We start from the raw sequence: 14,001 nt of genomic DNA on the forward strand, positions 1-14,001 counted from the left end.
ATGTATTATCCCAAAAAATTCTAGTTCTTTTTTGTTTGCTAATAAACATTTTCTTTATTCACTTGGACTCAAATAAAAAACTTACAAACTAATGATTACCTAAATAATTATTTTAGGAGAAATAACAGAACTATGGTCTTTCATTCTTCCATTTTTCTGAATCTCAATTCCCAAAATAGTATTTTATTACATTTAAAGAGTATAAGCCACTAGTTTTTGTGGCAGCTATGAGGCTAGATCTACATTTGAGGAGCTTGCTTCAGAATCAAAACCTGGTAAAATTTAATCAGCTATGCTCCTCTTCCATGCTTTTTAGGGGATTTCAGAAGATCAAATTGTACAAATGAATCTTGTCTTAGAAGCATTTGGAAATGCCAAAACTCCGAGAAATGACAACTCTTCTCGTTTTGTAAGTAGTGTGATAGCATCTCAGAACATATATTTTTTTAGGCTATCATGAAATTCATGTCTGAGCATATTGGTAACAAAATTCTAGAACAAGGTTTTTAACTAAATTCTATCATATTGTTACATTTCTCAAAAAGACTTTACCAAATATGGCTGAGACAATCAAACTTGTTCATATTCTTTGTGACTTCTATTTGGAAGAGTCTATTTAGGAGGGATGTAGTTATTTCTTTACCTTCATTGTAGGGAAACACATCTAGCAAGATATAATAATGCTTCATATATTCTTATATTTTGGAGATTTGAAATTGTTTCTCCTTAATTTCCTCTATACTGAAGTCAGTTTAGTATCCATTTCCTAATTCTTAATTATTCTTTCTGCTCTTGCTTATGAACTCCCTTCCCTTCATTATCTAACAGGGATTTTTAAAATATTGAGCAGGGTGCTTCAGTGTGTGTGTGTGTGTTTTGATAACTAGAAATATCACGGTGGAGGAAAACTCTTGGATTTAAAGTCAAGTTTTATAAATCCATTTTGTGTCAAAAATGAGTGTTAGGGAACCACTGAACAAGTTAAGAAGACCTGAAGAAAGCTTTGTGTTTGAATATCTGAGCATAACAAAGTAATAGACTCAAGTTAAATACCTAGTTTCTGACCAAAGCCTAGTGATGCAACATTCCTGTTTTTATTGATTTACATACACTTGTACACTAAACAATGGCTATTTTGTTAAAATACTGGTACATGCTTTATGAAATATTAAAGACAGGAGTATAGAATACAGAAGAAAAGGAGAAAAAATAAAGAAAAGAGTAAGGTCTGGGGATACAGATAAATGGTGGACACTTTTCTGGCATGTGTGAGATTCTAAGAGACAGAGATATACAGAGAAAGACATATACAGAGAGACAGAGCGAGACAGAGGGAGAATAAAAATAAATATCAGGTAAACTGAAAAAAAAGAGAGGAAAGGGGAGGGAAGGGAATTAAAGAACAAGAAACAGAGATGGAGAAGAAAAGCAAGAATAAAGTTGGAAGGATGGACAGGAAGAAACAGAGAAAAATAAAAGATTTGAAAAATGGAAGGAATTCTGCAGCCTGGTCTTGACCCCTTTGCTCATCATGCCTCCCTCTCTGCAACTGGATTCCAGGAGTTCGGCTCAGTGCTTAGCTGTGGGTGTCTGCTTCTGTTTCCATCAGCTACTATGTGAAGGCACATGTTTGTCTTTTTGTGATTCAGGATGGTTTCTTCTAGTTCCTTCCACTTCCCTGTGAATTTCAAGATTCATTTTTTTCCCCCGCTGAGCAGTACTCCATTGTGTAAATATATCACATTTTCTTTATCCAATCTTCAGTTGTGGGGCATCTAGGTTGTTTCCAGGTTCTAGCTATTACAAATAATGCTGCTATGAACGTAGTTGAACACATGTCTTTGTTGCATGGATGTGGATCTTTTGGGTACATGCCTAAGAATGGAATTTCTGGGTCTTGTGATAAACTGATTCCCATTTCCCTGAGTAACTGCCATAGTGATCTCCAAAATGGCTGTAAAAGTTTGTACTATCACCAGCAGTGGAGGAGTGTTCCCCTTTCTCCACATCCTCTCCAGCATAAACTGTCACAGGGACAGCTGACCTAAACAAAGGGATCTCATGAACCCAGACTGATAGCTGGGAAACCAGCATAGGACCGCCCCATAACCCCTGAACGTGGGTCTCAGTTAGAAGGCCTGGGCAGTCTAAGGGACCTCTGACAGTGGAACTAGGATGTATCCCTGGTGCACAAAAGGACTTTGGGAGCACATTCCCCATGGAGGGATACTCCCTTAACCTAGAGGCAGGAGGGAGGGCCTAGGCCATACCCCAAATGTCTTGACAGATTTTGATGATCTCTTCTGGAAGGCCTCACCCTCCCTGGGGAGTGGGTGGGGAATGGGACAAGAGGGGGAGATGTTGGGGGGCATGGAGGGAACTGGGATCGATATGTAAAATAAGAAAATAATAATAATAAAAAGAAAAATGTAAGGAAAAAGACAAAAGGACATCCAATAAAAATGAAGAAATCCAGATAGGTTTTCAAAATTAGTAGTGGGTATGCATGCATCCATATTGGTTTTCTACACACATGTGTACATCTAAGCCTGTGTAGCTGCCATTGTGCTTTGCTTTCTAATGTACTAGCTCAGTTTCCCTGATGTAGCCACTCTTCTTTCCCTGATGGAATGATATTTTGCAGCAATGCTTCCTGGCATGGGAGGACCTGAGCCAACCCCATTTTTTACTCCCACATTCTTAACCCATAAACTGTGGCTGTCATTGTATCTGGCATTCTGACACAGATACTGTCAGCACTGGGCAGCTTTATGCCTTGCTGAATTCTCCTTTTAGGTTTTAATTAAGAAAGAAGAAAGTAGAAAAATCAAGGTATATTTTGAGTCATAAGCCAGACACAAACCCCTTGGTCTATTGAGCACACATGAAACGAACCCCTAGCCTTTTGTCTATCTCTCAGTCTTGGTTTATGTTCTCTTTTCTCATATTTTCTAAACTACAGCAAAAGTGGTTTTTCTTTTGATTTCAAAATACTTCAAATGTTCCTTTGCTAGAGCTCTTGAGTAGCCATGTACCTTCTAGAACATTTCATAATTATCAGGACTGTGTTTATTTTTCTTATAAATTGTCTAATTCCTCAGGAGTTTCTTAGGTCACAGCAGATAGTCACTGAATACTGAATGAGTGAGTGAGCATGCTGAGAAGATGCTACATTCCTCCTTTTCATTTAAGAGCACTGAGGTTCACGTAGTTTCTCCAGTGCATGTGAAAACACTCAGGCGGAAATTGACAGATGTGGGACTGGATACAGTCAGGAATGCTGTAGTCTTGTTAATCAGTGTAGCTCCCTCAAGACCAGTGGTTATCAACCTTCCTAATGCTGTCACCCTTTAATATAGTTTCTCATGTTATGGTGACCCTCCCAACTATAAAATTATTTTCACTATTATTTCATAATTATAATTTTTCTACTGTCATGAATCATGATGTAAATATCTGATATACAGGATATCTACCATGTGACCTCTGTGAAAGGGTCGTTTAACCCTCAAAGGGTTGTGACCCACAGATTGAGAACTGCTCTAGACATTATCTTATCCTCATCTCAACACCATCTTACACTTTAATTTTCAATCTTTGGTGGAGTATGGATGATGTAATGAAGCCATTGCCCCTGTTCAGTAATTTTGGATGGGAAATTGTGTTCTGTTTCTACCCAGGGAAAACTCATCAGGATGCATTTTGATGCAAGAGGCATACTGTCATCTGCAGATATCCAGATCTGTAAGTAGACATTGCACTATCCGGTTGCTTTTCTTCTAAGTTTTTTAAGAATGTTGAAGCATGGATCTTTGTTTATTTTCAACACTCCTAGATTTTCTAGAAAAATCCCGGGTCGTTTATCAGCAGCCTGGAGAGAGGAATTATCATATCTTTTATCAGATTCTGTCTGGAAAACAAGAACTTCAGGGTAAGTGTTAGACTGGAGCCCACAGTTACTATAGAAAAAAGACAAACAGATTCCAAGGGTTGGGGAGTATTGCTTTAGTAAGTATCTTAGTAGTTTTAGATCACAGTTTATTCATCTTACAGTAGGGAATTTGGGCACTTATATAACCAATGGGGTAGAAAGAATGGCAACATTGTTTTTTAATTTGATGTCAAAAGCAAGCAGAGAATTTGTAGGGAATAAAATGCCTTGACAAGGTTAAATATGTGTATGTGTGTGGGTGCAGGTGTGTGTATGTGTTCATGAGATAGAGGTAAGGGGAGGGAGGAGGGAGGCTTCCCTGACCAACAACTCCTAAGGAGGTATCCCACCCTGGACCTTCAGTTTCTGCTTAGTAACTCATGGCTTCTAACGTAATGCCAAGTATCTCTCTCTTCAAAGACATTTTAAAAATTATAAACTGAGGTTTTTAAATTGGGTTATGAGAATTTTTTATTCTTTTTTTAATTTAATTTTTTATTTAATGTATTATTTTACATGTTGATCCCAGTTCCCCCCTCCTTCCCTCTCTCCCTCCCTCCCTCCCTTTTACCCTCTCTGGCCCCTCACATGCACTCACTCTGACCACCCTCTCATCCCATCCCCCCACCCCAATTCCATATGTAGGGCAATGCCATCCAGGTGGGGTCATGTAGATCTGTCAGGTTATTTGAAGTAGGGACTAGGACTTCTCTCCTGTCTCTAGGTTAAGGCAGTATCCCTTCATGGGGGATGTGTCCGCAAGGTCATTTTGTGCACCAGGAATACATCCTGGTTCCACTGTCTGAGGTCCCTTAGACTGCTCCATCCTTCTGGCTGAGACCCATATTCAGGGGGCCTGAGTCAGTCCCATGCTGGATTCCCAGCTGTCAGTCTGGGGACTTGTTAGCTCCTCCTTGTTCAGGTAAGCTGTCTCTATGTGTTTCTGCAACCTGATCTTGTCCTCTCCATCTGCATCTGTGTTCTAGTTCGACTCAGTGTTTATGTATGGGTGTTTGCTTCTGTTTCCAACAGGTACTAGATGAGGGCTCCATGATGGTGGATAAGTTAGTTGTTGATCTCACTATCCCGGAAGGGCATTTATGGTAGCTTTTCCATGGTTGCTCAAATTGTTAGTTGGCAGCAGTCTTGTAGGTCTCTAGACCTTTTTTTAGGTTCAGTTTTCTATTCAAACCAATATTGACTCCCTATTTTATGTTCTCTCTCTCTCGTCTTTTATTCGTCCCCTGACTCAATTGTCCTATTCGCACTTGCTTTACTCTCCTCCCCCTGTCTTTCTCCTATTTCTCTCTCCATTCATTTCCCCTGTGCTCTGGGGGACTTGTCCCTTCCCCCTTCTGTGAGGAACTTTATATGAATCTCTTGGAATACACCTTGAATCCTAGTTCCTCTGGTGGTGTGAATTATAATCTGGTGATCCTTTGCTCTAGGTCTAAAATCCATATATGAGCGAATACATACCGTGTTCCTCTTTTTGTGACTGGGTTACCTCATTCAGGATGGTTTCTTCAAGTTCCATCCACTTGCCTGCGAATTTCATGATACTATTATTTTTTTCTGCAGAGTAGTATTCCATTGTGTAGATGTGCCACATCTTTATCCATTCTTCAGTTGAGGGACATCTAGGTTGCTTCCAGGTTCTTGCTATTACAAATAATGCTGCTATGAACATAATTAAGCACATGTCTTTCTTGCATGGATGTGGATCATTTGGGTATATGCCTAAGGGGGGGGATTGCCAGGTCCTGTGGTAAACTAATTTTCTTGAGGAACCACCATACTGCTCTCCAAAATGGCTATACGAGTTTGCATTCCCCTTTCTCCACATCCTCTCCAGCATGAGTTGTCACTGGTGTTTCTAATTTTAGCCATTCTGGCAGGAGTAAGGTGGTATCTCAAAGTTGTTTTGATTTGCATTTCCCTGATGGCTAAGGATGTGGAGCATTTTCTTAAGTGTCTTTCAGCCTTTTTGATTTCCTCTATTGAGAATTCTTTCTTCAGTTCTGTACCCCATATTTTAATAGGGTTATTTGGTGTTTTGTTGACTAGTTTCTTGAGTTCTTTGTATATTTTGGAGATCAGCCCTTTGTCTGATATAGGATTGGTGAAAATCTTTTCCCAGTCTGTGGGCTGCTGTTTGGTCTTGTTCACTGTGTCCTTTGCCTTACAGAAGCTTCTAAGTTTGAAGAGGTCCCATTTATTAATTGTTGCTCTCAGGGTCTGTGCCCCTAGAATTATGTTCAGGAAGCGGTCTCTTATACCAATTTGTTCAAGGGTACCTCCTACTTTCTCTTCTAAGAGGTTCAATGTGGCTGGATTGATGTTGAGGTCTTTGATCCATTTGGACTTGAATTTTGTGCATGGCAACAGACATGGGTCTATCTGCAGTCTTCTACACACCATCAACCAATTGTTCCAGCACCATTTGTTGAAGGTGCTGTTCTCACCCCATTGTATTCTTTAGCTGTTTTGTCGAAAATCAGGTGTTCATAGGTGTGTGGGTTAATAACAGGATTTTCAATTCGATTACATTGGTCTACCTGTCTATTTTTGGGGCAATACCAGGCTGCTTTCAGAACTATAGCTCTGTAGTAGAGCTTAAAGTCAGGAATGGTGATGCCTCCTGAATTTCTTTTATTGTACAGGGCTGTTTTCGCTATCCTGGGTCTTTAGTTTTTCCATATAAAGTTGATTATTATCCTTTCAAGGTTAGTGAAGAATTGTGGTGGGATTTTAATGGGGATTGCATTGAATCTGTAGATTGCTTTTGACAAAATTGCCATTTTTACTATGTTTATCCTACCTATTCAACAGCACGGGAGATCTTTCCATTTTCTGGTATCTTCTTTAATTCCTTTCTTTAGAGCCACAAAGTTCTTATTATATAGGTCTTTTACTTGTTTGGTAAGCATTACCCCAAGATACTTTATGTTGCTTGTGGCTATTGTAAAGGGTGATGTTTCTCTGATTTCTTTCTCAGACTCTTTGTCGTCTGAATAAAGTAGGGCTACTGATTTTTTTTTTTTTTTTTTGAGTTTATCTTGTATCCTGCTAGCTTGCTGTAGGTGTTTATCAGCTGTAGGTGTTCTCTGGTAGAGTTTATTGGGTCGCTTATGTAAACTATCATATCATCTGCAAATAGAGACAGTTTGACTTCTTCCTTTCCAATTTGGATCCCCTTGATCTCCTTTTATTGTCTTATAGCTTTAGCTAGAACTTCTAGTACGATATTGAAGAGATATGGAGAGAGAGGGCAGCCTTGTCTTGTTCCTGATTTTAGAGGAATTGGCTTAATCTTGTCTCCATTCAGTTTGATGCTGGCTGTTGGCTTGCTGTATATTGCTCTTATTATGTTTATGTATGTTCCTGTTATCCCTGATCTCTCCAAGACCTTTATCATGAAAGGGTGTTGAATTTTGTCAAAGGCTTTTTCAGCATCTAGGGAGTTGATCATATGGTTTTTCTTTTTCATTTTGTTTATATGGTGGATCACGTTGATAGATTTTCGTATGTTAAACCATCCCTGTATTCCAGGGATGAAGACTTTGGTTATGGTGGATGATTTCTCTGATGTATTCTTGAATTCGGTTTGCCAGTATTTTATTGAGCATTTTTGCATCGATGTTCATCAGGGATATTGGTCTGTAATTTTCTTTCTTAGTTGTGTCTTTGTGAGGCTTGGGTACCAAGGTTATTGTGGCCTCATAAAAAGAGTTTGGCAATGAATCTTCTGTTTCTATTGTGTGTAATAGTTTGAGGAGCATTGGTATTAGTTCTTCCTTGAATGTCTGGTAGAATCCTGCACTGAAGCCATTGGCCTTTTTTTGGTTGGAAGGCTTTAGATGACTGCTTCTATTTCATTGAGGGTTATAGGTCTATTTAAGTTGTTTGTCTGTTCTTGATTTCATTTTTGTAAGTGATAGTTATCCAGAAATTTGTCCATTTCCTTTGAATTTTCAAATTTTGTGGAATACAGGTTTTCAAAGTGTGACCTGAAAATTGTCTGGATTTCCTCTGTGTCCATTGTTATGTTCCCCTTTTTGTTTCTGATTTTGTTAATTTGCATGTTCTCTCTCTGCTTTTTCGTTAGTTTGGATAAAAGTTTGTCTATCTTGTTGATTTTCTCAAAAAACCAACTCTTTGTTGCATTTATTTTTTGTATTGTTTTCCTGGTTTCTATGTTGTTGATTTCAGCCCTCAGGTCTAGTTGGTGTAGATTCCCTAGATTCTGGTGGTGTCATGCTTGTCTTTCTGTTCTTAGCTCTTTTCTTGTATTGCTGTTTTTTCATAGCTTCTTCCAGTAGCTGTTGGTGGTGTCTCTCTCTCTCTCTATGGTACTTCCCCTTAGGTGGGTCAGAGGTTTGATGACTGTAGCTCTGGGTGGTCCAAGCTCTCTAGGAGGTCTCTCCAGAGTCAGGGGCCTAGGCATAGGGGTCAGCGATCAGGCTCCATCAGAAGACTGGCGATGGGGGTCAAAGATCCCGAAGGCTAGGATTCAGGATGTTCCTTGTGCCTATAGGCAGATCTAGCCTGGGCTGGTACTCTCCAGCTGAGGCCTCTTTAACAGAGGCCCTGCTGATGGGGATCAAGCAGGCTGGTGGGAACTCAGAGTGGTCCTGTGGAGATAGGCCAATCTCTGGGAGGGGCCCTGGGGCTTCAGTAGAGGACTGGTTGTGGGGTTCAGAGACCAGACAGGTGGAAATTACGGGTGGTCCCGCATGGATAGGTAGGTCTCCTGTGTTCAGAGCCGCTCCCTGAAGTTCCCAGAAGGTGTCTGGACTTTTGTCTCCACCCTCTGTCTCAGTGCTCAACCAGAGCTGTAGGACAGTGGGCAGGATAGGGCACAGGATAGGGGGAGGGCAGGCTTGCAGTGTGGGTGGGTGGGGGTGTATCAGAGCTCCAAGAGCGCTCTCGATGGGGACAGTACACAGGAGCAGGGGGATCCAGGGTCACCAGGGAGTTCCCGGGGGAGGGTGTAGGGGAGAGGCTGCCAAACTTGGTCCCAGACTCACCTCTAGCCAAGGCCTGGTAATGGGGGACAAAGGCTGGGCTGATACTCAGGATGTTTCTGCACAGATAGGCGAATCTCAGTGGGACCTGGCACACTCCAGCCGAGTCCTCTTTAGCCCATTTTAAAAAGTATAAACTGTATTTTTAAATTTGGTTATGAGATAGTAGGTTTCCATGTTTTTTTTTTTTCCTCACACTCCTTCATTTAAGTTAATCATTTCCTACTCTTCTTTCCCCAGTCCCTTTATGACTTTCCTGTGTCCCACCCCTTGTGTAGTCCCTTTTGATTTCTATCTTACCTATACTCTATTACCACCTCATTTAAGCTACCTACCCAGGGCTTCTTTCTATTTTCCTGACTTCTTTCCATACTACAATTTGAACAAAGTTAGCCATCTACAACTAGGATCCCCAATGCGAGAGAAAAAATGCAACCTTTGTTTTTCAGTACCTGTATTACCTCACTCTATGTACCTTTCCAGTTCTACCCATTTACTTGCAAGTTTTATTTTTAAATACAGCCGAACAAAAAAGCTTTGTGTATGTATATCACATTTTCATTACCCATCTGTCAGTTTATGGACATCTATCCTGATTCCATTTCTTAGCCATAGTGAACACAGATGAGCAAGTATCTCTGTGGTAGGTTATACATTCCTTTGGTGTGTGCCCAAGTGTGATAGATCTATGTAAGGATCTGACTACCTTTTTAGGAATTTCTATATTGATGTCCATAGTGTGCACCAGTTTGTGCTCCCACCAGCAGTGGACGAGGGTTCCCTTATCCCCACATTCTCTCCAGTATATGCTACCATTTTGTTCCTTTATTATGTAGTAAGCCGCCCTGACTACAGTAAGGTCAATTCTCAAAGTGGTTTTAATTTTCACTTCCCTGATGCCTAAGGATGTTGAGCACCCTTTCAAATGCTCTTATTATTTTCTGAAGTTCTTTGGTACTTTGTATCTTTTTTGATGGATCTCTACCAATCTACAATTCTATTTATTTGTGTCTTCTTTTTTTCACTTCTTAGTTAATGCAGCTAAGACTTTGTCAATCCTGCTTATTTTTTCAAAGAATCAACTCATCATTTCATTGACTTTTTAAATATTGTTTTTATTTGTTTGTTTCAATTTTATTAATTTCTGGCCTGGTTTTGATTATTTCTCCTCATCTATTATTTTTGAGTTTTAGTGTTTATTGCTTTACCAAACTCTTGATGTTCAGCTTTAAGTTATGTATTTGTGATTTTATAATTTTAATTATTTATTTGTACACACTTAAAGATATACATTTCCTGGCTTAGGCTGGTTCTTTGTAGTCGAGGAATTTCGATATATATTGTGCTTTCATTTTCATTTAATTCCAAGACTTCAAAGTTTCTTTCTTGACCTTTTGAATGACCCATATATCATTCAATAGTATTTTCTTTAATCTCCATGATTTTGCACATTTTCTAGAGTTTCTTTTAGTATTGATTGCAAACTTTATTCCACTGTGATCAGTAAGAATATATAGATTTATTGAAAATTTCCTCAATTTGTTAAAATTTTATTTGCGTTCCATTATGACTCCATTTTAGAGAAACTGATGGGCTGCTGAGGAAAAAAATGTATCTTTTGTAGTGATAGGGCAGGATATTCTGTAAATATCTGTTAGTTTTATTTGCTCTATGTCATTTCACTCTGATGCTTACTTAATTTTTGTTTTGACAACCTTCTTCCTGTCCTCTGGTGAAAGTTGGGTACTAAACTTGCTATTACTGTGTTAGGGTTAATTTGTGACTTAATGCCTACTACTAGTATGGGTTCTTTTTCTTTATTTTTTTATTATATTGAGCTCACTTACGTTTGTTGTGTATAGGCTTAGAATTATGATGTCTTCTTGGTGGATTGTTCCTTTAGTTAGAACTAAATGACTTTCTTTATCTCTTCTTACTTGATTTGGCTGGTCTATTTTGGAAAATAGTCGAATAATGACATCGGCTGGTTTCTTGGTCCCGTTTGCTTAGAATTTCCATCCTTTCATTCTAAAGTAGTCTGTCTTGGGAGATGAGGTTTGTTTCCTAGAGATAGCAAAGAGATTCATCCTGTTATTTTTTTTTAATTTATTTTAAATCTTATTGCTATCTTCTGTCTTTTGACTGTATAATTGAGGCCATTAATAGAGTTAATATTGGAATATGTACTTTGATTGTCATCATTTTGTTGATTTTGTAGTGTTTGTTACCTTAGTCATGCTTAGACAAACTAAGTCATACTTTACAAAAATGCTATCCTGGCATCATAGTCTCTTGAGTGTACTTATCATTTTCTTCAGTCTGAAATATTCTTTTACTATTCTCTGTGGAGCTGATTTTGTGCTCAGAAACTTCTTCAGCCCTGCTTTTGTCATGGAAAATTTTCTTTCTGTTTTTTATTATGGTGGATAGTTTTGGTGGTTGTAGTAGTAATCTTGTAAAAGGCTAGGCTTATAATAAAAGTAGCTTTAAAGGAGAATCATGGACCTACAGTTAACTGAATGTTTGAAATACACAGTTGGTATTGGTATATATAGGTACCTATGTATGTTTGTATGTATATTTAAGGAACCATAACCACAAGCACTACATGTACCCTTTGAAAAATGTCCACCAGTGTCTTTTATAATTTCTCTTTTCTTTCCACTTCCATTGTTGGAACCCTTCTACCACCATCTATATGTAAACATGATAATTAGGTTTCATTTTCTATAATTGTATAATACATAATCATTATATACTGCACATTCTTTTGGTCTGGCTGAGTTCAGCCAGCATGGTTATGTAGAGATTCTTTAATGTTTCAATTTATTTCTTTATTTGATGAACAATAACTTATTCTATGGATAAACAACAGTTTTATTAACACATTCAGCATTCAGCATGCTTCCAAATAGAGATATTGTGAGCATTCCTGTAAGCCAATTTCTTTGTCTCTGAGATTTGTATTTCCACAAAGCTGATCTTTGCTTCAATGGGTAACTCAGAAAGATTAGACCAGATTTTTAAAAAGTGAAAATAAAAAGTTTCACTGAGACCAACCATGGGGCAGCACTCTGCAGAGTTAGTTGATCTGTTGACAGCTGTCCTAGTTTTGTCCTGCCTTATGTTTCATGATGAAATGAAACATGTCAAGACCCATAAACCCACTACCAGTACAGTGGTTACTTTGTGTCTGGTTTATGGATCCCTTGAATGAAGGACTCAGCCTCCTGTGAGTGAGGATGTGAAGTGACAAGATCATGTGGTTAATGTTCTCTGGGTGCTGACCCCAGAGAATTGGCTGTTTCCTAGCCATGAAACTCAGGTATGTTATACTTATAATTTTACAAAGCATTTTTACCCTCTGTCATGAATCTAGGCCAAGTGCCTGTTATCAAGTTTTGCCAACACACATTATCTACAATCCCCTGCCAAGTACCATCACTTTGTGCTGCTGTGATTGAATCTGCATTTGGATTTGGTCAACCCGGTGTTCTCTTGGGTGGCTTTGACACATGACAGATAAGTTAACAGGAAAATATTGATTACAGAAGTTTGGGTCTAGAATACAGAGTTGATTGTGGCATGTTTGCAAGTATCTTATAAGTTGTAAGAGTAACCTGAATTTTGACCCATTGCTCCCTTTGGTGTTGTGCATTTCTCTAAGCCATTTAACCAAACGTTTTCCATTGCAGACATGCTCCTGGTGTCCACAAATTCCTCCGACTTCCACATTTGCTCCTGTGGAGTGGTTGCTATGGAGACTGTGGATGATGCTAAAGAATTTCTGGCCACAGAAGTAAGGCTTGGCAGTTGTAGATGTTAAGTCTTGTGAAGGCAATGAGCCATGAAAACTAGCATCATAACAGCTCATCTTGAGGTCTGGGGACCCGGCCTTGCTCCCCTTGATGAGGGAGGCTGCTTTTCTCCAAAGTTTACAAGCAATAGACACACATATTTTCAATAGAGGGATATTATAGCTATAGACCGAATTTTCAACTTAATATCAAACTCTTTTAGTTGGTGTATATCTCTAAAGTCTTTATTCTGTTTTCTATCTATATGGAGTTGTTTTGGTATTGTTGTTTATTTATAATTATTTTGCAAGATCATGTTGTCCATAGAGTGTGATTTTTCTTACTTTCTTCTTTTTTTTTTAATTCTTTATTTTTTTTTTCTTTTTGAGACAGGGTTTCTCTGTGTAGCTTTGTATAGACCAGGCTGGCCTCAAACTCATAGGGATCCACCTGTTTCTGCTTCCCGAGTGCTGGGATTAAAGGTGTGTGTCACCACCACCTGGCTCAAGTTTGATTTTTCAAATTCATTTTATGAGAATTTTAGGTGACTGCTCAAAAAAATTTGTTTCTGGTCAGACATTTGTCCTATTACTTATCGAACCAAGATTTTTGTCTCTGTTTACCCTGTGAATGTCTTAGAAGGTTAATGCTCTTTTTGCATATTATATTCACTCAACCTTACATTCCTATGAATGAAGTTATTGAAAAAGAATCAGTCCTTGTCTTTATTCTAAATTAGTTTTCATAAGGACTACCTTCTTCTGGGACTACATACAGTGTCTCCCTAGGATGCAGTGATGTGGTAATATAGTTACACTGCTATAAAACACCTAGAGACCACTTGAGCTCCATCCAGCTGTAATTAGTTGAATGTTATTTTAAGCTGCAGCTGTCCTCAGTTTCCATGGTTGTATTTGGGACTGAGGTCCAGCTTGAAGGGGAGGAAGTCTTTTAAAGGCAAAGGTCACAGTTACTTCATTTCATCAAAGTTTACAGATATGTGAGGAACTGCCTCATCCCTCAACCCCCCCCCCCCCAGAGATAATCAAGCTTAGATAAGCCCGAGAAAGTGCTTAATCATTTCACAATAGTCATACAGTTCTGGGGAGGGTTGTCAAATTAACCATTTTAGGAAATCACGCCAGAGACAAATGTTACTGAAATGAGTGCTTAGGAAAAAGAAAGTTTTCTGTAGCAATGTGATGCTCTGTTTTTGTTTTTAAGGTCACTTTAGGCCATAGTGCTC

General features: G+C 38.8%; 2 protein-coding genes across 2 annotated transcripts in view; one reads left to right on the top strand and one right to left on the bottom strand.

Annotated features, from left to right (window-relative positions):
- Dzip3 (DAZ interacting zinc finger protein 3) overlaps positions 1-14,001 on the bottom strand; it is a 728,188-nt gene that overhangs the window by 130,148 nt on the left and 584,039 nt on the right. The gene's annotated exons all lie outside the window — the stretch shown is intronic.
- Positions 1-14,001, top strand: part of Myh15 (myosin heavy chain 15) — a 118,951-nt gene that overhangs the window by 10,912 nt on the left and 94,038 nt on the right. Inside the window, exons 7-10 of the mRNA XM_051190945.1 lie at positions 317-409; positions 3,681-3,744; positions 3,836-3,931; positions 12,654-12,757. Of these exons, the coding sequence (XP_051046902.1) occupies positions 317-409; positions 3,681-3,744; positions 3,836-3,931; positions 12,654-12,757 (357 nt within the window). The remainder of the gene's footprint in view (positions 1-316; positions 410-3,680; positions 3,745-3,835; positions 3,932-12,653; positions 12,758-14,001) is intronic.

This window comes from Phodopus roborovskii, unplaced genomic scaffold (genome assembly GCF_943737965.1).
Source record: "Phodopus roborovskii unplaced genomic scaffold, PHOROB, whole genome shotgun sequence".
Taxonomy (NCBI): Eukaryota; Metazoa; Chordata; class Mammalia; order Rodentia; family Cricetidae; genus Phodopus; species Phodopus roborovskii.